This window comes from Sycon ciliatum, chromosome 2 (genome assembly GCF_964019385.1).
Source record: "Sycon ciliatum chromosome 2, ocSycCili1.1, whole genome shotgun sequence".
Classification (NCBI taxonomy): domain Eukaryota; kingdom Metazoa; phylum Porifera; class Calcarea; order Leucosolenida; family Sycettidae; genus Sycon; species Sycon ciliatum.
The window spans coordinates 28,668,837-28,691,094 of NC_088644.1; the positions used below are offsets into that span (position 1 = coordinate 28,668,837).

Below are 22,258 nucleotides of genomic sequence, written 5' to 3' on the forward strand. Positions count from 1 at the left end.
AAAAAATGAAAAGCCCACTCACTGGTGATAGGAACTGACACATTGCCTTGATCCCATGGAAGCGGGCTATTGACTCACACACCCTGCAGAAAGAAAACAGAAACATTGGTAGCATAGTAGTTAAACGTACTGACCAACCATGGTGGTGCTGTGTAGCGTGTGCATGGTGGATAGAGACCTAAGTGGCTGGAGTCGAGTCTCCACATAGTGGCTGGAGTCGAGTCTCCACATAACAGTTATTACAAATACAAACAGGCAGCAGCAGTCAGCGGAGATCACTGCAAATATTTTTTTCCATCAGATCAAATCACAACATGGGAGGGGGGGGGGGGAACCCGCTACACGACATCGCTCTGAAAAAGAAATGGTGACCAGTGAATACTGGATAGTAACAGTTAGTAGTGGATACCACCACGACCTGAACTATCTAGCACAACACCAGAAGATGACACCAACATACAAACTGCAATGCAGTACTCTCCCTGGTGAAGCCAGCAGGCTACCTGCACATGACCTTACCCATGGCCGCAGTCAATCAACAACGAGAGCACTCCAGCAAGATGTTCCCTGATGGCGTCCGTCTCGACCACCTCCAGAGCACGGCATAACAGATTCAGCCCTGTAGTCTTCAGGAACTCAGGGCGATACCTAGTCAAAGACAACAAAGCAAAAAAGAAATCAGGCCGGGATCACACAGGGATTTAGACAAACAAAAAAAATGAAAAAATGGAGGATATGGGGTTCGAACCCATGGCCTCTCGCATGCAAAGCGAGCGCTCTACCACTGAGCTAAACCCCCAGGTTACAAATATTGTGGTTCTAGAGCAGATCAAGTACAGTCAGCCCTGTTCCCTGTGTTAAAGGGGAACTGTCACCAAAATTTTTCTTTGTCTTAGGGGCCGTCCAAGGTTACCAATACTTCCTCCGCGTCATCGAAATTGTCGCAGTTTGACTTTTGATGTAAAATGCGGTATTTACTCACCAGCACTCGTACCAGAGGCAAGGAATCGGACATAGGCGATAGTCATCAGTATAGGGTGACGGCAAAGTTCTATTTTCTGTAATTGGAAGCTGGAATTTTTGAACTAGACGCAATTTCTTCGCTGATGTCGCTGCGCTGGTAATTTCGACTCGCTGAGATCAGTCAGGCGTTGCAGCCTGCACATTTCTCGTGCTTATGGCCATTCACTCAAGCCCGATCACTGTTTTACCTTAGCTGAGATGAGAATGACTTCTTGGAACAAGTGGCAGCGCTTGGAGAAACATCGAGGGGTCGGCAAACTAAATGCCTGCAACAGCGATAAAATTTGTCGCTCTGGCTGAGACACTCAGCACTACAATACATGATTGTACCTGCAAGAGCCGTGTAGACTCTACACGTAGTGCTAGTGATGCACGCGCAGGTGCCGTACCATGGTATACCAGTGCTGAAAAAGAGGGCGCGCTGGACGTGATACTACACTTACCTGCATGAGCTGTGGGCATGCCACGGCTAAAAAAAGTTCATTTCAAGATCGAGGTGATTCCAAAGGTGATTCCGCCGACGGTAATCAACTGACCTCGCAATGATCGTGTATTCTTACTAGGCTTCGTTGGTGGTGAAGTAGAAATCATCCAGAGCTAGCAAACGACAAGCATAGCAGCTCTTGTCCTGTGGAGAAAGTCAAAGCGTTTGAGATGAGGCGCGACCAACTTTCAACCTTCCTTGAAATATTTCAGAACGATATTTTTGCGTCCATAGACATCAGCGACGACGAGGACTTCATCTCTGTATGAAAACTCTCAGTCCAATTGTCCTGGAACGTTACTCTAGTCTTCAGACTATCATACTGTGTAATAAGTTCCGAATGGCGTAGTTTATGGAGTTGTCAGTAACAAGTGAGATTTCACTAGTCAAACTGCGACAATTTCGATGACGCGGAGGAAGTAGTATTTTCAAAACGAAAAGTTTTTGTTTGGGGGTGGGTGGGTTTGAAGCAGTTTCGTTTTGAAAATAATTATTGAATGCAGATGGAGAATGCCCAGTTACTTCTGGGTGTCGAAAATTGACATCAATATTTTATTGGAATTCGTTTTACCTGCAGAAAAGGTAGGTGGGTGGGTGCCGAAAAATACTAAAGCTTTTCGTTTCGCAAAAACTATTGGTAACCCCGGACGGCCCCTTATCTTGTAGTTCTTTGGCTCCTGATCACGATGGTGGTATTCGTTTTTCTCTGCGATGACTGGAAGTGGGTGAAAACTTGAAAAGAAGGTGCGCAAATTTGTCCCGAAGTACCGAGTGACGTCACGTCGGACTTGACCTCCACGCGTACTTTCATCGTCAAAAACGAAGTCCAGCCCGTGTGCTGGTTGATCGAGCCAACTGGTTGATCGAGCCAACTGTTCGATGTACGGTGCACGCTTGCCTTCTGAACTCGGACACTCGATGTGTACATTGTACACAATGAGAACGCCAAAAAGGGACAAAATAAACAAAAGTTCTCCAGCCAGAGCCTGCCAGAGCCTGGCAGAGGGGCTAAATACATGTCCAAGAATAAGGTCGCATATTCTTGCAACTGAACACAAGTATAGCACAACAAACGCACTCTCATTCGAAGAATATTTCCGATGAATTGCCTTCACTTACTTGTCATTGTCTCGCACAAGGGCATGCACAACTGAGGCTAGCTCCAACAACATATCTTGGTCCTTGTATGGCACAAAAAAAAACCCACACGCACATGCAGACAGAATCAGATGAGCTTGCAGAATATTATGTTATTTTAACTTATTTACTATGAAAACATATAGGTGGCATGAATAAGAGCAGAACAAGCGGTAGTCATTCCTTGGGAGAACGCTCCACAGACGAAATCCACCAGCAACAGGTCACACTTGCCAACATGAGAATGTACTCCCCGTGTCAACTGTTGTGATGACGTTTATGAAAATGATAATCTCACACAGTTGCAGCTCTCAAAAGCCTAGCAACCCGGCCTCTTGAAGTGGTTCTATAATGTCCCAAACTGTCGCCCAACATTCCAGAAGAAACAACAGAATACCAGTAGTTTTCTTGTGGACTCGGCGGGTCAGAGACTCAGAGGCGAAGACGGCCTCTTTCTAAAAGGCGGCAAGCAAACAGCAGCTGTGCTAGATATCGCAAACCGTCAGCAGTGAGCTAGTATGGCTACCAAACAGGTCACTCCATTAAGTAACAAGCACTCTTATCTTTACCGTTAAGACTTAAGACCAAGTGAACACATGAACAAAGCAGCGCCTGGACTAGAGGAGAGAGAGAGAGAGAGAGAGAGAGAGAGAGAGAGAGAGAGAGAGAGAGAGAGAGAGAGAGAGAGAGAGAGAGAGAGAGAGAGAGAGAGAGAGAGAGAGAGAGAGAGAGAGAGAGAGAGAGAGAGAGAGAGAGAGAGAGAGAGAGAGAGAGAGAGAGAGAGAGAGAGAGAGAGAGAGAGAGAGAGAGAGAGAGAGAGAGAGAGAGAGAGAGAGAGAGAGAGAGAGAGAGAGAGAGAGAGAGAGAGAGAGAGAGAGAGAGAGAGAGAGAGAGAGAGAGAGAGAGAGAGAGAGAGAAAGAGAGAGAGAAAGAGAGAGAAAGAGAGAGAGGGAGAGAGAGAGAGACAGAGAGAGAGAAAGAGAGATAGTAGTATGTGTACCTTGTAGTGGAGTAGGCAGCGGCAGAAATCAGTCAGCTTTGTGACCGCAACCTAGAGAACAAGCAGAACAGAATGAAACTCATACAAAGCTTTCACCTCATGATGAGATTGAGGTGTGACACCCCCAGCATGGGTATCTTGATGCCAAACTGGAGCATGACAGGGACACTGTTGGCGAGGCTAGGGGCGTCCTGGAGGTGCTGTATGCTGTGACAAGTACGTGGAAGATGACGAGCAGGGAAGGAGCTTTCCAGTAAGCCATAAGTTGTGAAAATCCGTTGAGAAACAAATATGTTGTGACAATTTGTTTGTTGCGATCTCCACAATTGTACGGATGCACTGAATTTCAGTGCCCAGACGTAGTAAATGCACTGTGACCCTGAAAGGGTTGATGAAACAAAACAAAAATTCACGGTTCTTGTTAAACTCAGTTAGAATGGGTTTCGGCATGCGTGGGAACGCCACCACTCAACCAGTGAGTGAGACAAGCCGGTGTACATGTACTTACATCACCAAGCTGTCCGGCATACTCTGCCACGGTTACACTCTCAGGAATCTGAACACATGGACACGTACACCAGAAGTACATTCGACGCAAAGTAGTTATAGAAGCAAGCAATGCAACTGTGGTAAAATAATAGTCATCAGTATAACGTTTGTACTGACGTTCCACAACACTTCCAATCTTCGTTGTCACACAATACGCGCCAGCTCCCAGAGTTGACCAGGTAACTTAACACATGCAATAGATAAACCCACTAAAGGTCAAATCTAATAATAACTCTCGTTTTGTACGTTAACCTCGACATAAGGTAGAAACTTGAAATGAGCCGATCGTTAAGGTATCAGCTAAGCTACTAAGATAAATGTAATCGCTTTTGCACTAATATTGCAGCAATGAGGTTTCCTCAACTTACCAAAAAGCTCAAAGCTGATGGCAAGAGTTTTCCGTGCCCAGATTTAGAGAGCTCAGCGGCGACTAACACATCTTGGCCAGATGAGGTGTCGTACAGCTCCACCACAAATGTTGCCACATTGCTATCTTGATTAGAAACCTCTCTGACCTGCAATGCATGCATACAGTTAGGCAGAGTGAAAAAATAGCATTGGTTTACAATTGCAAGAAGCAACCAGCAGAGACTTAGCAGGGCTAAATCGAATATGACCTTACGACTACAGCGGGAAAACTGATCCACCCACCTTGTTCTGCCAGTCTCAATCATTCACTCACTCACTCATTCACTCATTCTCCCTCCCTCTCTCCCTCTCCCCTTCCTCTCTCTCTCTCTCTCTCTCTCTCTCTCTCTCTCTCTCTCTCTCTCTCTCTCTCTCTCTCTCTCTCTCTCTCTCTCTCTCTCTCTCTCTCTCTCTCTCTCTCTCTCCTCTCTCTCTCCTCTCTCTCTCCTCTCTCTCTCCTCTCTCTCTCTCTCTCTCTCTCTCTCTCTCTCTCTCTCTCTCTCTCTCTCTCTCTCTCTCTCTCTCTCTCTCTCTCTCTCTCTCTCTCTCTCTCTCTCTCTCTCTCTCTCTCTCTCTCACGCACGCACACACACACACACACGCAGACCTGTTTAGTCACTTATTTGCTGCTAAATAAACACATCCATTCACCCTCACCTTGGCTAACAGCTCCTTGTCCTGTACCAAATTATCCAGCTCGTCCTGGTCGCTCTTGATCCATTCATCACCTGTACCCAGCAATTCAACAAAGGGTACAACAATCAGAAAAGCAGGAATCCTTCTCCAACTTCACATGATTCAAATCGTGTATCCAGCATTGAGCAGAGCACAGACAAGGACTCTCAAAGACGTGAACAAGAAATCACAACTGAAGACCAACTATACTCACCGGCTGGCAAAATGTCCGCCAGGGAACAGTGAATGGCTTGCGCTGGTAGCTGGGAACACACACAGAAAAGCACGACGCACGCTTCAGTAACAGAACGACTGCAGTAACGTCGGGCGCCGAAGAACGGCCAGGGTAGAATTTCATCAAGCACAGCATACCAATGTATACAAGGGGACTCAACTGCCCATAGACTGTAATACATGAAAATAAGAACGGTCTAGATTAGTACTGTACATTGTACATGTAGTTCACCGCAGGAGAAAACAAAAAAAGTTTCACGGTTCGCGTCAGACTTGGCTAGAGGCCGAGTTTTCCGCATCCGTAGGAATGCCACCACCCTTCAAGGATCAAGGTGCAGATGCAGCTCCTAAAGCGGTGGGAGGTGAGTAGATCAGCTCACCAGCAAGCGGTCAAAGACCGATAATCATTCACTGCATCCATGTTTTCCTCGTGCCAGGCCATGAGTTCCCAATTAAGGCCTCGGTCACACTATGGCAAGTTTGAAGCTGGACGCAGCGTCAAGCCGCAGCACTTGACGCAGACGCGGGGTCACACAGTGTTTTGTTTTTTTGCAGCTCATGACTGCCGCGGCCTGACGCATTTGTCTACGTCACAAAATCACCAGGGAAACTCAATGACACGGATTCCCACGGAAACCGGCCTGCTGTTATTACGCAAAAAATTGTCGGACAAAGTTTTCAAATTTTTCATTGATTTTTCAATAATACAATATTACAAGAAGACGAAAGGTCAACGCGCATGCACTATCATTGCTGTTTCTTTCGGGAAGCCCTTTTCAGTTGTAGTGTCATGGATCGGGCAAGAAAAGTCCGCATTGTAGCTGTGTTTCTCCTGACTTCGTCATACTGGTTATCCTTTTTTGGGCTCTTGGCGACAACAACACTCACAAGTCAACAGGCTCCAGTTGGCCGATGACCCTTTCATACTACATGTACTGTCCTTTTCCGACATCATTTTCTTCTCAGAAAAGCCTCGCTCTTCCGCCAGGTTCGGAGCAGAGCAGCCTCGGCCTAGTTGGTCCACGGACTCATCTCGAAAAAAAGAGGGAACCAAACAAACCGTGAAGAGACGAATGTCGAATGACTACTCAACTCAAGCAACTGTCTTGAAAGACACTGTTTTTCCGCCAAGCGTCACTCCCATCAGCGGCAACGCAGCCGATTTCTCCATGTCAGACGCAGCAGCGTCTGACGCTCAAATTTCCCGCGCTTGCGTCAGTTGCCATGGAAAAGGTCATGATTCTGACGCCGACGCAGCATTTTTGCCGTAGTGTGACCGAGGCCTAACTGTAGGTCGTAGCACGGCTGGAAAAAAATCCTTCCACTTCCAAGCAGGACTTGAACCTAGTACCCTCTGTTTCTCAATCATGGTCCTAGACCATCCCACTATGCCTGCCCGCAGGAGAACTGCAAACTAAACACGATACACCCAGTAACAGGCTTGCAAACGTTTCGCCGAGCACCTTCTGCTCAACAGGCTAAAAGTAGGCTATATTGTTCAGCACATACATGTGTATGTTCTAGCCACAACACAACTTTCCTGTTTCCTGGGTACACTTTCGTGATGTTTGTGTGAATCACATTACAAGTACAAGTACAAGACAACAAGACTGACCTCACTCTGTGGCTCACGCAACAGTGGCCTCAGGTGTTCGCTGCTTCGCCATTCCTTGTTGCCAAAGTCCACGTACTGCACTGAGTACTGCTCGCCCTGACGCAAGATGACCTTTGCTCTGTACCAGCTGCACACGGCGATGACAACCGTGAACGACAGCAACGACAAATAGCAGCAGCGGCGGCGGCAGCAGCAGCAACAAAGATGTATCAAGGACATCAAGATAATATGTGAGAGTCCCAAGCAGCAGAGGGAGACACATGACCTAGAAAGTGAACTACATGTAGCACAATCATAGCCGGCCGGAGAAGCTCGAAAGAGTGCTCCATACACCTGAGTGCACAGCGGCGGTATACACAACTTGAATACATCAGATGGTAGGTTGTTTTGCTGTAACTTTACTACTGGTAATGAAGTTTCACGCACTCTGTGATCATCAGATGATATAAACTAGCATGCAGACCTGTTCACTAAAACCACCTGTACCTAGAGACCTACTTCTGTACAGCTGCATGGGTGGTTGCCAAACATAGACTGTGCATTCAGTGTTAGCAAAGAGTATCAGCACCAACCACAACACATTCTTACTTGTCATCGGCAGAGGCATGGCACAGTACAAAGCCACCGACATGCAGCTTCTCCGGAGCTGCAGGTCGATCAGCTGGGTTACCCGATTCATAGTGAATCCAATCCTGTAGGTCCTCTAGCCTAAACATGTAGAACATAAGACAATAGGAAGAGAGACAACAACAACGACGACGACGACGACGACAACAACAACAACAACAACAACAACAACAACAACAACAACAACGACAACAACAACGACGACGACGACAACAACACACAACACTTGAAAGTGGCAATACATTGTTCACTTGTGGACACTATAAGTGTGGAGATTGATTTTGACTGGGAAGTCATGAGCGCAAAAACACACACTCAGTGCTGGCAGGCAAAAGACAGACATGCGTCCAGTGATAAAGCATGCGTATGCGCGCTTCTGACTTACAGACCAGTAGACTTCTTCTGTTGAACATAGAAATCAGAGGGTGAGTTGATATGCGACACAATGACCTCTGTGTAGCCTTCGGAAGACAGACCCATCTGGTCCAGTCTATAGAAACAACACACACACGCACGCACGCACACACACACACACACACACACACACACACACACAAGCACAGTCACGTCTATTGTACGGCTAGGCTTTCGGGCTGTCCAGAAGCCATGGGCTTCGTCAAACTGGCGGCGATGTCATAGGATACATGCCCAAGCAGTAAACTACAAACCATCACTAAGGGGCTGTCTATGGCTGCTTGTGGCATCGGGTATGACCAATACATTGGAATAAGTGTAAAAAAAAACCGGTATGCCCCTGAAGCAAACCCTTCATCTGTAGCAGAGTAGGGACAAAAACCAGTACACAACAAAGAAATCATGCAGCTTTCCAATGAAATCAAGTAAAACTGGGGCAGCAACTTGATTCAGAGCCATACTTCAAGCTTTCAGTTCAAGGTGGCATCATCATGACATGCTTTGATAGCTCAAACTTGAAAAGAAAGATAGCGTCAATAGTCAAGCCACTGACAGTGCACAACGACGTTGTCCATGGTTGCAACAGTGTGAGACACGCGTGCAGCCCAGACCGGTGCATGGCTGTGAGCCTACTGTGAACCTACCGCTGTAGCAAGACCACATCGTCACACGCTTTGGGTGTGAGGATCGGCGGTGCCCACGATGCCATCATCTTAGTCAAGTTGGCAAGATGCTGTACAGAAGAGGACGACACACACACACACACGCACGCACGCACACACACACACACACACACACACACACACACACCCACAGAAGCATGGAAACTACAAAGTAAGAAGCGGCCAGGGACAAGGCCTACATACAACAGTCATCCTTACTGCCTTAGCGCGCACATGCACTGTAGTTCACCTACACACTGTTAACTAAAAAAGCACCAGCAGTGTTGACGGCTGCAAGGCCAGCGTCCCGTGACTGCTTGACTTCTCAACGGATTTCAACGTCCACAACAGTACATGCATACATGTGTGGATACACTCGCAGAGACTATCACCCAGTCCTACGACCTACCGTGGGGTTGCTGGACGCCAGCTTTTTCTCTTGAAGCTCATAGCGTATGTTGACGGTGGTCTCCAAGACGTGGAGGTTGCTGAGCATCTGCTGCTCGATGAGCGGGTCCAGCCACAGGCAACCCTTCATGCTGAGCGCAACCTTGCCATTCAGCGTTCGATTTAGCAGCGTCTTGGCCAGCTCGGTTGCCTGTACAACATAATACACACAGTGGAGCAGGAAGGAAGCAGTGTCAACCAAACCACGACCAGTGGTGCCACACAATTCCAGTTGCACACACTAAGACTGGGTCCCAGCTTTCCATCAACATCGGCACGATATCCAAGGTGATCCTACTGGGTGTAACCTTCGTCACTTTCTAGTCTAGTCTGAAACAATACAACCACTGTCCTGATTGTCTGCACATTTCATGAAAAACGGGTTTAGATTGTTGTTATGTTCAAGCTGTATACTCGAGAAGCAGGACAGAAACAGGCCAAATAGGACCCCCAACCCCCTTCACAGGGAAATAATGGTTTGGCGTACTCACCTGAGGTGTCCAGTGGTCTTCCTGGTCGCACGGCCGAAGACGACACGCAAATATCTCAATCGCCTAAACACACACACACACACACACACACACACACACACACACATCAACACACACACACACACACGCACATGCACACAAACATTCACACACCACACACACATGTGCGCACGCAGGCACGCATGCACGCACACACAACACAATCACCCCACAAGAGCAATTGAGAAAGTGGACTTAAAAAGCAGGCAAATCTGGTGTGACGAGCACATAACCCCCAAGAGTGTGCAATTCCCGTATACCCTGCTGACATAACCCCCAAGAGTATGCAATTCCCGTATACCCTGCTGACATAACCCCCAAGCGTGTGCAATTCCCGTATACCCTGCTGACATAACCCCCAAGAGTGTGCAATTCCCGTATACCCTGCTGATCCGACATTAAGTTACATGTACCGGTATGTCATTTCCATGATGCAATGGGACTTATACATGTGTGCTTGTGGTCAATTCTAGTATGCGGACGTGCATGTACACGCACACGAGTGCTCATTGCACTGTCTCCACGAAAGGTAATATTGTACAGTAAATACTGGATATAACGTGCCCCTTTGATTTTCGATAATTTATCACTACATTCGGTGCATCACTATAGCCGATTTGCATGTATGACTGACACATGGCACATGACTGTGCATGAAATGATGCGTACATGCTGGAAAAAGCATGAAAAGCAGCCATGTGTACATGTGGCTGCTTACAGCATACAGGGAAGAATCTTCTCTCACTCACGTCTGCTGCCAGATGCATCCAGGCAACACTGGATAAGTTTCGGAAGAAGTGAATTTTATTGGAAGAACACTTGTTTTGTGATCATCACTCTTGATCGTTATAATGCGATATTTCCCTGTACATTTGATATGGTTTGCTTCCTGAAGATCACTATGTTCTCGAACTACACTCTTCCGGCTTCCACTGTCCAAATGGACAACGTCTCACTGGATTCTAAAAGTACGGTAACACATCTAGGCGTAGAGATCAGAACTAATCTTAAATTCCAAGATAATTTAAAAAGGCGAAAATCGCCCCCTACGGCTAACACACCGGATGCTGCACGTGAATCGACCCGCACCCCTGAATACAAACATGCATGTGCACGAACGCACCCACTCATCCACATACAAACCACACGTGCAAGCAAGCAAGCGCATGCATGCACACGCACGCACACACGCACGCACACACGCACACACACACACAGTACCTGAGGAATAATTTCAGCTAGGTGACGCGGCAGTTCATGGAGGCTATCCTGCTTCACAACGACCTCCCGACCTTCGTCCAGAAGATGGACCTGAGTTGCAACAAAGAGGCACGGCGATCAAAAACAATATTGACACCAGCAGTGCCACAGGCTGGATTTCACTGCTGCGGTAAACAAGAAGGACAGCAAAAGGAGGTAATCGAGAGGTTCCGCACAACGTAATTACGTTTGTAAAAAAAGTAATCGATCTACGGAAAGTCTTACGTACACGGCATGCAGATCTGTGTTCCGCCATACATAGTTTTCGAATCACGTAGCTGCCCCTGACAACTCCAAACACGACCTAGGGAGAGAGTCATAAATTTATACCCCAATCCACTTATGGAGCACCTCCGTTAGTAGAGCTCCATTCACGTACTCTACGTAGACAACTTTCCGTAAGTGGAGTGCAAACTCGCGAATTCCCAGTTTTCCCCCCACCGACTTGCGTAATGTTGCTCAACGTTACGTAGTGCGGAACCTCCCTAATATCTCTGCCAAATAACCATGACCGCTACTAACACTGACCTTAACTAGAAGGCGAGCACCGCGTTGCATCTTCTCCAGTACACGGGCCCTGCGTGTTACATTGGCAAACAGCACACAGTACAGAATTGCAGGGCACATGTAGATAGGCATGTCAAAAGGACACGTAGCGGATACTGTAAAACATATAATTTTACGTGTGTTAAAATTTCGGTATCAGGGACCTGCCAGGTTTCAGGTGTGATGTAGAATTAGGTGACCAACTTTCCCTTCACATACTGTGCATACTCTAGTGTCTTTTAGATGTAATTTAAATTTAGGGGCTTGTTTTCACTACCGAGATTACCGAAAATATCGTGTTTTGCAGTAACTTAGTTAACCCAGCCACGGCACTATTGGATACTGCCAATTACGTGTGCAAATACAGCAGTCAATTACGTGACTGAGCAAGACACATCACTCACCTGCAATAAGCTTGCTGAGCATTGGTGCACGCACACAAATCACCCACTTTCACATCATCTGTTCCATAGCACACATGCACATACGCACGCACACATGTACACACAGACATGCACATGTGCACACATACACACACACACACACACACACACACACACACACACACACACACGCACACGCACACACATGCACGAATGCACACACGCACATACAGAAAACAAGCAACAACTATGGGCTAAAGCAGACAAAGCCAGGCCACGAGACAGTCACCTAGTCAGTAAACCAGCGTGCACGTTTCTCAAGAAAATATCTATCACGGAAGGGAAAACCATACACCAGTAGACGTATTGTCAGGAAACAAGAAAGAAACATGTTTTGTTGCTGATACACACATGATACACACATGCCACGCTTATAATTCTCATACCCTTGTTTTGTGCACACCTTTGTGAGAAGTATCACACTTTGATATGTTAGTGCTGTCACTGTACCTTGCTACACTAACTTGATTGCTAGATTATTTCCTTTGTTCTTATTTGTTCTTTAGTACAACGGTGATTCCTGAAGAGTGTTGTACGAAAACATGCTCGAATCATCTTTTTTTCCATCGCTTTTTCTCCTTACATGTATTTCTCCTTACCTTTTAGATCGTTTTTCGCATCATCTCCATCACTTTTAAACATTGTTTAATAAAGTAATCCAAATGTCACTTCAGCTCGTCCTCCTTATTGCAATATTGAAACACTTACAGTTCACACATTCAGCAATGTCCAGCAAAACTGTTTGAAGTTAGTAACTGGACATCCAGGTATATTATGTGGTAATGCCCCCACCTCCCCCAAACATGCCATTCGTTAGAATTGTGGATGACAACCAAGAGACAATCGTCTGACTAATGTACTGAGTAATGCAGCAACATCCGCTCAAAAACCTCAGCACTCACCCTTCTGGACGACATTCTCCGGGTTGCTGTAGAAAATGGCCAGGTCCATGGTGAGGTTAAGGTAGGTACGGTTCTGGATCTTCGAATGAACATCACTGGCTAGTGAGCGATGACTGACAATTCGACCCCAGTAGTGACTGGCCGATACCACACTCATAACGATCACCTTGACGTAGCCTTCGGTGGGAATGCCGGACGGCTGGTCGACTTCCTCCAGGACGACGTGACGCATAGAGCAGCTGCTGACACCTTCGTTGAACTGCGAGCACGCGCCCCACTGGCGTAGACTGGTGCACAGCGGTTGACTGCGGCGTTTCTCCTCGCGTAACTGCACTGCCTGGGCGCTCTGCTTCAACAACTCTTTGGGAACCTCTGAGCCGAAGCGCTTCAGCAAATGCATAATAGTGTGAGCAGACTCGACATCTTCCTCCGAGATGAACAAATGACTGCTGCATAATTCCGTCTGTCCCGCGAGGAAAGCCTTGCGAAGGCAGTCAAGGCGATGGCCGAAAGCCGATTTTGAGGAGGGGAAATCAAAGTGAATGACGCAATGTGCATCATCAATGCTCATCTTCAGCAGAACAGAGTCAGTGACGATGAGTAATGGCACGGAGGCTTTGCTGCACGGTGTACGCCAGTGTGTCAGGGCAGTCTCGAGCTGATCGTGAACGAGATTCTCGTGCGCGCAGAGCACCGAGTGAGAGTAGCGCATGAAAATCTCCTTGAGCCGATCAGCATGCTGTGCAGACGATGTGCAGATGACAATGCGATCGCCGCGCTGGCCCTCCGCGATCGTGTCGACAATACGGCGCAGCTCTGTGAAGCGGCTCTCGGCACTGGTGACATGAGCCAGCATGTTGCATCCCGTTGACACCGCCATCTCCAGCTTGCTGCAGACGATCGTCAGCTGATTCTGCAGGTAGGCCTTGTTGAGAGCACCAACCTTTGGTGTCCATGTTGATGTATAGAGCAACACTTGGGGTGGTGAACGAGAACTATTCGCAGCCAGAGACTCTTCCAGCAATTTCATAATAGCGTCGAGCTCATCAGTAAACAAGTCTCCAAGCTGATCACAATCATCAAGAACCAGGTGACACAGTCGGGCCAGGCTTGTTTGCCTCTTCTGAAGTAGCCGTAGCAGTGATGCAGGAGTAGCAATGATGATTTCACAGCCATTGATAAGATTGGTTACCTGCTCCTCTTCCGAGCCACCTCCGTGAATCGGGAACGAACGGCACGGGTTTTGGCGTGTGCTGTCGCCCAGATTATCATACATCGCGTGCGCAGCCAAGACCTTGCTCCAAGACGGCAGCAGGACGACAATGAAGGGGCCAATGCCTTTGGGCATGGATCGCGTGAAGGTCGGGTTCATGATCTTGGCCAGCAGCGGAACACAGTGGCCCAGTGTCTTTCCGGTACCTCGCGGCGATACGCAGGCAACGTCGTGGCCACGCATCACAGCCGGCCAGCAGTAACTCTGCACTGGACGGGCCGCCGTCAAATCACACTTCTCGCACCGGGTGACGAGCGCGTTCGGAAACGAATGCACGCCGGCCACGCTGTCAGCCGGCTCAGGAGTATGTTGGCCGCGTACAAGAACAAATCCTCCCGACTTCCGAGAAATACTCTCCTGCAGATGAAACACAAAATTGACCAGGTTACAATAAACGCTGTGCACCTAAAATGTACATAATTATCACTTCAACACTGTGTCTGGTCTCTCGGCTATATACGGGATTTGTTAGCCAATATTGGGGCTGTTTTCACAGAACATACCATTCCAATGCATTTCCATGATACACTGTACACGGTAAATACACCAGTGCTTCAAGGTAAGTTAGTACGATAGTAAGCAAAACTATGCTAAGTACATCTGATAGATTGGCTGAACATCCTGGCATGCCAATGTAACACACACTCCAGTAGTTTTGCCTAGCTCAAACCCCAGACTGGGTCAGAGCACCATTCGACCTAGGATCAATTAACACTTACGTGCATGCGATTGCGCATCTCTCTAGCCTGAGCGGTGATCTCATCAGCGGCTTCGCCGTGACAGTTTGCATCCTGCCTGATACAGTGCAGATCAAAGCGACTTCTCTGGCCTCGGTGGCGAGGATGACGTTTGGTATCCGAGTCGCTGCCTCTGCCGGACATGGCACCTTGCATGCCGCGAATACCAGTGCCAGGGCTGCGGTCGTCGCTGCTGATTGGCGATTCGTCCGACGACTGCCCTTTGGTAATTGCAGCAGTCCTGGGAGCAGTGACAGCATGGTAGCGCTGCATACGCTCTGTACCGGTGGGCTGGCTACGGAGGCCAATGACCGGCTTCAATGGCGATGCCGCTGGACTGGGTCCAGGCCTGTGTGCATCACTCGCCGGTGAAACGTTCTCCGGGGAAGCAGGCCTATCGCCAACGGGAGCAGTGCAGGTAGCAGAAGTAGGAGTCTGGCCACCTGCACTGGCCGGAGAGCGTTTCTCTGATGCTGCCATGCCGCCGACTGGAGTGGTGGATAGATTGGCAATGGCTGAGGCAATGGCTGCGCCGCGGCCACGGCTAACTTTCGGCGGCGGTGGCGTTTTACCCTTCGTATCTGCAATTGACGGCGCATTAGCAGCAGGACCAGCCACCGCTGGCCGATCACAGATGCCGGACGCATGGCCGTGAGGCGAGGATGAGTCAAAGCTGGTGGATGAAGACCTGGCCAATGGCTCATTCGAGGAAGATGCCGTTACAGGATGACTGGTTGCACACTGCCTGCTGTTCTCCGTTGTCGAAGCATCGCTGCTACTGCGTTGCTGGATGCCACGAGACGTGTCAGCATTGCGTCGGGAACTCTCTAGACATGCATCTGCGCAGGGAAGAACAGCGGAGAACAAAACTCATCTACTGCAAGTTTGCAACACAATGCTTGGTTGCATTTAATTAATTTGATGACCCTTACAACTGCTGCTTGCATAATCACATATTATCATTGTGGTTTCTGAATTCCCAGAGCACATCACACTACACAACAATGAATCGTTTACTCTGGGGTCTAGCAAATACGATGAAGTGGAATTTGGAGCTCATACAGCAGAGGATAAGACTATGTACTGTGAATGCACGTCATGCTGAAAGCAAAGCTGCTTTGGGACAGGGTTTCATTCCAAGGTATATCTGAGGATTTCCAAACACATGGAGGACTGGAATGACCATCCGCGCAGTAGGAACATGAATACCTCTGACATAGCACTCCCCACTACAACGTCCGCAATAACAGCCGCTGATGCATGCACTGTAGGGATGGTTCAACCTCACAAAGAAAGAGATAAGAGACAGAACATTGCGTTGCATACTGACCTAACACATTAGCAGCCTGCTCCGCTTCTTCAACAAAGCCAGCGTCAGACATCACCAGAATAAGTTTGTCTCCGGTCAGGTCCTCTTGCTGCCAGCTCTTTAGAAGCATGAAGCATGCTTCAATGCTGCTGCCTGCTGCCTTTGCCTTCAATTGGTTGATGTCAGCAGAAGACCAGTTTAATTCATAGGCCAGGTCTGCCCACACAGACTGCAAGCAGCGAGCCAGTCGACGTAAAACGCGATCATCCAGCGAAGTAGAATGTTTGCTAGAAGTGCTTGTGATCCGGGGACTTGGTATCTTTGCTGTGGCGAGAGAGAGAGAGAGAGAGAGAGAGAGAGAGAGAGAGAGAGAGAGAGAGAGAGAGAGAGAGAGAGAGAGAGAGAGAGAGAGAGAGAGAGAGAGAGAGAGAGAGAGAGAGAGAGAGAGAGAGAGAGAGAGAGAGAGAGAGAGAGAGAGAGAGAGAGAGAGAGAGAGAGAGAGAGAGAGAGAGAGAGAGAGAGAGAGAGAGAGAGAGAGAGAGAGAGAGAGAGAGAGAGAGAGGGAAAGCTGTGTGATGCATTCTATAACGTTCAACGAAAAAAGAAAGAAAAAACTCCCCTGCAGCTTGGAGCTGCTTTGAAAAAGTCATCAGAGGACAATCCGCAAATTGTGAGCACACACACACAAAGGCATACCGGTACTACATAACACGAAGCAATGAAGTACATACGTGTACGTGTAGGTAGAACAGAACAAATACTAACTAGCACGCGGTTGTGACCAGGAGCGCTTCTCTGGCGGACCATAGCTGTCGTCAAGTGGGCGACCGGCCAGACCAGGGCGACTCTCCGGGCGCGTAGAGTGGTACTGCTCACCATTTTGGGCTACACTAACCGCAGGTGTTGCACTGCTCACAGGCGTCGTAACGTTTGGAGAAGTAGAGACAACATCTTCCTCTGCTTCAGTTGCGTATGCTTCTGCGACAAGAAGTTTGCTGACCGATGTCTGTACAGAAGCCATGGTGACAGAGACAAGCAATTAACCATGGTGTCAACACCAGAAATCACAATACTGTAAAAGCCATATATATAACGAAGTGCTAACTCTAACGAGTTAACGAGGAGAAATGTGTCGTTAAAATAGAAATCGTTATACAGAAATCGATACATATACCGCCCTATTGAGCGTTGAGAATGAGTGAGAATCGTTACCTTTGCTACACGTAAACTAGTCAATGTTGGGAAATCGTTATATATGCGCCTCGTTAGAATAATGGCTTTTACAGTACAACGGTTGAACCTACACCAGAAATCGTATTACAACCTAAACCAGAACCCCACACCCTCACACACATTCACGGATGCACAAGAAACACAAGCACGCAACCAAACAGGCATACACATTGTCGGTTCTATCGATTTTATCACTTTAGTTGGGAAGTCTCACCCGACTGTATGGTGTTCTTATGGTGTGCCTCACAGGGATGGGCCATGGAGTATGGAAGCGTACGTTCGGGTGAGAATTCTGTTTTCTAAATGAAGAAAAGATCAGTTTGGCCCTCCTGATTTTCACCCACACATGCACCTAGGGTGCAATGGAAATCAAATAATTACAAAACTTTCCTTGTCTTACTCGCTTCGGACCAAAACATATTCTCACTCGAAGGGACAAGTACCGATATGTTATGTTTCAGTCGTTCTTGGGGCAGGTATTCCTCTATATGCCCACATAGCTGAACAGCAACCGTAGTCTCCCCCAGCACCACACAGAAACAGTCACACACATCAGCTCACCTTTCCAGCATACAGGTTGACACGGAGCACACCATCACCAGATACGTCCATCACCTCCACCGAGAGACGCTGATCTACACATCACGACCAAAGAAGAAAGAAAGCTATGCATGAGAGCGCATATACACATGCATACAACCACAAAGGCGCCGAAAAACGAGGAAGAAACCCAAAACAACAAGTACTATAGTAATATACCATCGCTGGCCTCAAGCGAAGAAGGTCCCTGTTTCAAGTCCTGGTCAGTCAGGTTTTTCTTCAGACTTTTTTCCCTTTTCCATTCCCTCAGCTAGTGACTACTATATTGCACGTACTAACATGACGGTGCTAGTGCAACTAACACTGGCCATCACGTGTACACCCCCGTGGTGCTCGGGGAAAGCCAAAAACTTACCTTTGATACTTTTGTGAAAGAAGTTTCTGGCTGATTCGTCCCATTTCTGTCCTGACCTACACAATGACACACACACACACCAAGCCATAGTTATAATCAAATTTAAAACAGAAAGGATATTCTATGCAAAATCAAGGTGCAAAAATCAAGGAAAAATTAAACTTTCTGCCGTTTAGCCACTTGGCAAGGGATCCAGACAAAAGGGGACTGGATATTGAGAATGACAGTAGCTTGTAAAAAATATCTCTGCAAAACACACCAAAAAGGATTAGTCAATGAAATGTGCAAGAATTAAGAACTACCAGCTTTCCTGTCTCGAAGACATCCAAAGTAGACAGACAGACAGACAGAAGTATGCGCCATATGCGAACACAGGCACACACATGCACAGGCACACACACACACACACACACACACACACACACACACACACACACACACACACACAGTGACACTGGCTTACTTTGGAACCTGCTGCATGTAGTCCAGGGAGAAGTGAAGAGACAATGGCTTGACGCCATGTAGAGTACACTGCTTTGCCTGCCAATCCAGCGAGTCAAAGTTTGCCGGTGCCGGTCGAAGACTACAAGAAAATCAAGAATTTGGAAGTGGCTAGTATGAGTGCCTCAAAAATGTCAGTGTGCTTGAGAAATTCCAGTGGCATGAGCAACAATGCCCCATAGCAACTCACTGAGACGAGTGCACGGTGAAAAGAAGCTTCAAAGGTCACGGTTCGGGTTGCAAACAGGAAAGCATGCAGACAAAGCTACCACAGCACCGTGGAGCCAAACAATTGTGCAACAATCGACACAATGCACCCGACAACAAATGCACTGTACCCACTAACCTGTCAGCCTTCACCGTCACTGTCTGGCCATAGTCCAGATAGAAGACTCTATAACAGAAAACGTCAACACACAGCAACAACCGTAGCGTCACTCAACACCGGCGGCCAGGCTTGGTCAATATCAATTACCACAGACTGTTCAAGTACAACAACTGAGATAGACGGCCAGCCTTATTGAGAGGCCCATGGTCATCCTGCTCCAGTGAGATCCACACTATTTGAAGCAAGAAGGTAATGGGAGTCACCGCTGGATCCAGAATTCATACGTCACATATTATTATAAAACAAGATATGCTTGTGTGTGATAGCGGATATTTACCTATTCTTACTGGTTACCTAGTAAACTGGGGGTGACAATATCTGCAAACACCAAGGTGAAGTGCGTTCCTGTCAACCTCGTTGTGGTGAAAGACAGCGATCCAGAAAACTAACTTGGGCCTGCCGCGGCTGTGACTTTTGTCCTTCAACAGAAATGCATTCATCTGCAGCAGACAGACTCTTCACAGACTTCAGGCTGAGGCTAAACTGCCGCAAGTGTAACGCTCTTGACGCGGGAGTGCCAGTTGTGCCAACACTCCTAAGTACCAATATTCCTAAACGTGTACATGCCCAGATCGACGCTGCACGAAGCGAACAATCGCACAACAATCTTACAAGATGTGACTCTCCTAATCGTACATACCGTGCCAGAACTCCATCCGAACCCTGCAGCAAATGGTGTATCCTACCGCGGTACCACTGGCGATCATCCTTATCCTTAACGAGGACGTTCTGTGTGCAAGTGCAAGACACACAAGAAAGACAAGGTGCAAGACGAGAGAAATATCAAATGTGTTTTCAATCAACCGAGTACGGGCAACAGTGAACAGTGACAAAGAATCTCTTTTTTCGCTCCTTTGTCTGAGCGACGGCGCTTGTGTACCCGAGACCAGTAGAAAGGTGCTCAAAATAGCCGACCAGGGAGAAAAACGGTAATACAGTATACTCATATTGTATGCTTGAGGACTTGCCGGCATGTATGTAAATCTCAAAATAGAACTCAGAAAGTCAGAATATGAAAAATTACCTAGCCTGAACACTCACTAAATACTACATTTTCTTATTATGTTTTCTTCTCTGCAAAACATATGTTTTATACTGTCAGATTCACTAAATATTCAGGCACGGCCTATCCTCAGGGTGAAACACTAAACTAGACATGAACAACAGAGAAATGGAGTAGATATGACGTGAGGCGCACTAGAAAGGTGCGATAAGGAAAGTGACGAATATGCCAGCTAAGGTGTGTATATGTGGAGAGTAGGAGCGATGGCGAAAGGTGTTGGGAAAAAGGGAGGGAGCGAAGTGGGGAGCTATGTTAGTATGAAATGAAAAGAAATGTTTGTGGAGCTCCAGCCCTACGTGAGAAGACAAATACCTGCCAAACACGATCGGGTCAGTATGTGCAACATGTGCAATATCGCATGCAAAGTAGACCATGTATTTATCACCTTATTTGCTAGCAGAGTACACACTTCCTGCTGCCAGGGCGAATCTCCAAATCGGGGGCCTTATGATCTACAGACAAGCCCACAACCGCTCAGCCAAAGCGCTGGCCGGCATAAATAAATAAAAATTAACGAGAGAGCTCGACGCATTGTCCTCGCTAGGCTTTTTCTTTACCTAGGTCATCAACATCAATATCATTATCATGATCATTTCGCTGTGCTAGGTGCACTGGTGGTCAGTGACGTGTCAGTCCTCCTTGTCCTTTTTTGTTATAAATTGCGCGCGTCTGACTGTTCATGATCTGGTGCAGTTGGTGGACTCTAACGCATAAGTTGTACCTCAGCTAGTGTTCCTCTTTTTTCGGGCTCTAAATATTAACAAAACATCCTGCAAGGCTGTAGTAGATTCTTCACCCAATACAATCATAGCACCTACAGTAGCACATACATGTACCTATACTACTTCATATCAAGTAACACTGCCGACTGGAAAAATATTGGTCTTCTAGGTTAGGGGTTTAACTCACCTGGCCAGGGCTCGGTGACGACAGTCGTCCAGGAACGGATAGAGAAAGGTCATTCAGATGCTGCTCGAGTTCCGACAGTTTCTGCAACGTGGCGACTCCATCTTCGCCAACTCTGAATCTAATCCAGAACTCTCCGGGGCTTTCCACCTGAATGGAGGAAATAACAACCGATAGGATGACAAAAAGGACCACTTATCACAGTTTCTCAGTGGAAATAGTTCGAATTTTGAATGAGTACTCGACCGACGCTATTATTTTAAAGTTGGTGAGATGCCTATGTTACAGTGCAATGAAACAAAGTAAGGTGAGGGAGCTAACCTTCAATAGAGATACTTCAGGCATCCTAATGTCTGCTCCTTTTTCTACCAAATAGCCCTTCTTTCCATCACAGCTCACAGCTCAATTTCAAAGGAACAACAATGAAACTGCAATTATTTTAGTATTTTGTCATTGATTTCGATTGAAAAAAGGCATGTCACTTTTTTGTTGTTGAGTTCAGCCGGCCGTGCACGTGGGCGTGCATGCAGTGTGTACAAGGCTGCAGTGAGTGACCATGGTGACCAGTGACGCGTGAGAGGGCTGTGTGTACGGGAATATGCAGATGTGTATGACATGTGTACGGGAGTGTGTGCATATACGGGAGTGTGTAGTTCCATGTACGAGACTCTACACGACAACGAAAAACGTTTTTCAATCGTTCTCGAGACCTTTTTGCTGTTTTGCACGAAAAATGGCGGTACGTACATATGTACATACATGCTACAATATAGCGCTAGCATGCTGTGTGTGTGGATTTTGAAAACGTTTTTCAATCGTTGTCAGAAGAGGCTCGAGCGCTCATACACACACGTGTACACATGCACACGGGTACACACACGTAGATCTACGTACACATGTACACAGTGATTTCATTTTTTATTTGAAGGATTCTCCA

The 22,258-nt window shown here is 47.4% G+C and overlaps 2 protein-coding genes and 1 non-coding gene across 4 annotated transcripts in view; all 3 read right to left on the reverse strand.

Moving 5' to 3' along the window:
• LOC135809564 (uncharacterized) overlaps positions 1 to 21,916 on the reverse strand; it is a 32,785-nt gene extending 10,869 nt beyond the window's left edge. The window contains exons 1-28 of one of the 2 annotated variants that reach the window (XM_065322938.1): positions 21,643 to 21,916; positions 21,325 to 21,471; positions 19,993 to 20,081; positions 19,311 to 19,358; positions 18,927 to 19,046; positions 18,464 to 18,519; positions 18,070 to 18,143; positions 17,152 to 17,281; positions 16,297 to 16,599; positions 14,949 to 15,805; positions 12,957 to 14,586; positions 12,016 to 12,073; positions 11,594 to 11,642; positions 11,027 to 11,116; positions 9,767 to 9,829; positions 9,238 to 9,426; positions 8,811 to 8,899; positions 8,138 to 8,242; positions 7,714 to 7,833; positions 7,126 to 7,252; positions 5,491 to 5,539; positions 5,259 to 5,329; positions 4,562 to 4,708; positions 4,153 to 4,200; positions 3,645 to 3,695; positions 2,627 to 2,688; positions 520 to 648; positions 23 to 83 (exon numbers count right to left, since the gene is read on the reverse strand). In XM_065322938.1, the coding sequence (XP_065179010.1) occupies positions 23 to 83; positions 520 to 648; positions 2,627 to 2,688; positions 3,645 to 3,695; positions 4,153 to 4,200; positions 4,562 to 4,708; positions 5,259 to 5,329; positions 5,491 to 5,539; positions 7,126 to 7,252; positions 7,714 to 7,833; positions 8,138 to 8,242; positions 8,811 to 8,899; positions 9,238 to 9,426; positions 9,767 to 9,829; positions 11,027 to 11,116; positions 11,594 to 11,642; positions 12,016 to 12,073; positions 12,957 to 14,586; positions 14,949 to 15,805; positions 16,297 to 16,599; positions 17,152 to 17,281; positions 18,070 to 18,143; positions 18,464 to 18,519; positions 18,927 to 19,046; positions 19,311 to 19,358; positions 19,993 to 20,081; positions 21,325 to 21,471; positions 21,643 to 21,666 (4,986 nt within the window). In that variant the 5' untranslated portion in view covers positions 21,667 to 21,916. Of the gene's footprint in view, positions 1 to 22; positions 84 to 519; positions 649 to 2,626; positions 2,689 to 3,644; positions 3,696 to 4,152; positions 4,201 to 4,561; positions 4,709 to 5,258; positions 5,330 to 5,490; positions 5,540 to 7,125; positions 7,253 to 7,713; positions 7,834 to 8,137; positions 8,243 to 8,810; positions 8,900 to 9,237; positions 9,427 to 9,766; positions 9,830 to 11,026; positions 11,117 to 11,593; positions 11,643 to 12,015; positions 12,074 to 12,956; positions 14,587 to 14,948; positions 15,806 to 16,296; positions 16,600 to 17,040; positions 17,282 to 18,069; positions 18,144 to 18,463; positions 18,520 to 18,926; positions 19,047 to 19,310; positions 19,359 to 19,992; positions 20,082 to 21,324; positions 21,472 to 21,642 lie in introns of both variants that reach the window. The other variant, XM_065322937.1, reaches the window with a different exon arrangement.
• Positions 1 to 22,258, reverse strand: part of LOC135809566 (uncharacterized) — a 96,676-nt gene that overhangs the window by 50,050 nt on the left and 24,368 nt on the right. The window lies entirely within an intron of this gene.
• Trnaa-ugc (transfer RNA alanine (anticodon UGC)) lies at positions 728 to 799 on the reverse strand. Its single transcript has one exon. It is a non-coding gene; the product is annotated as a tRNA-Ala (tRNA).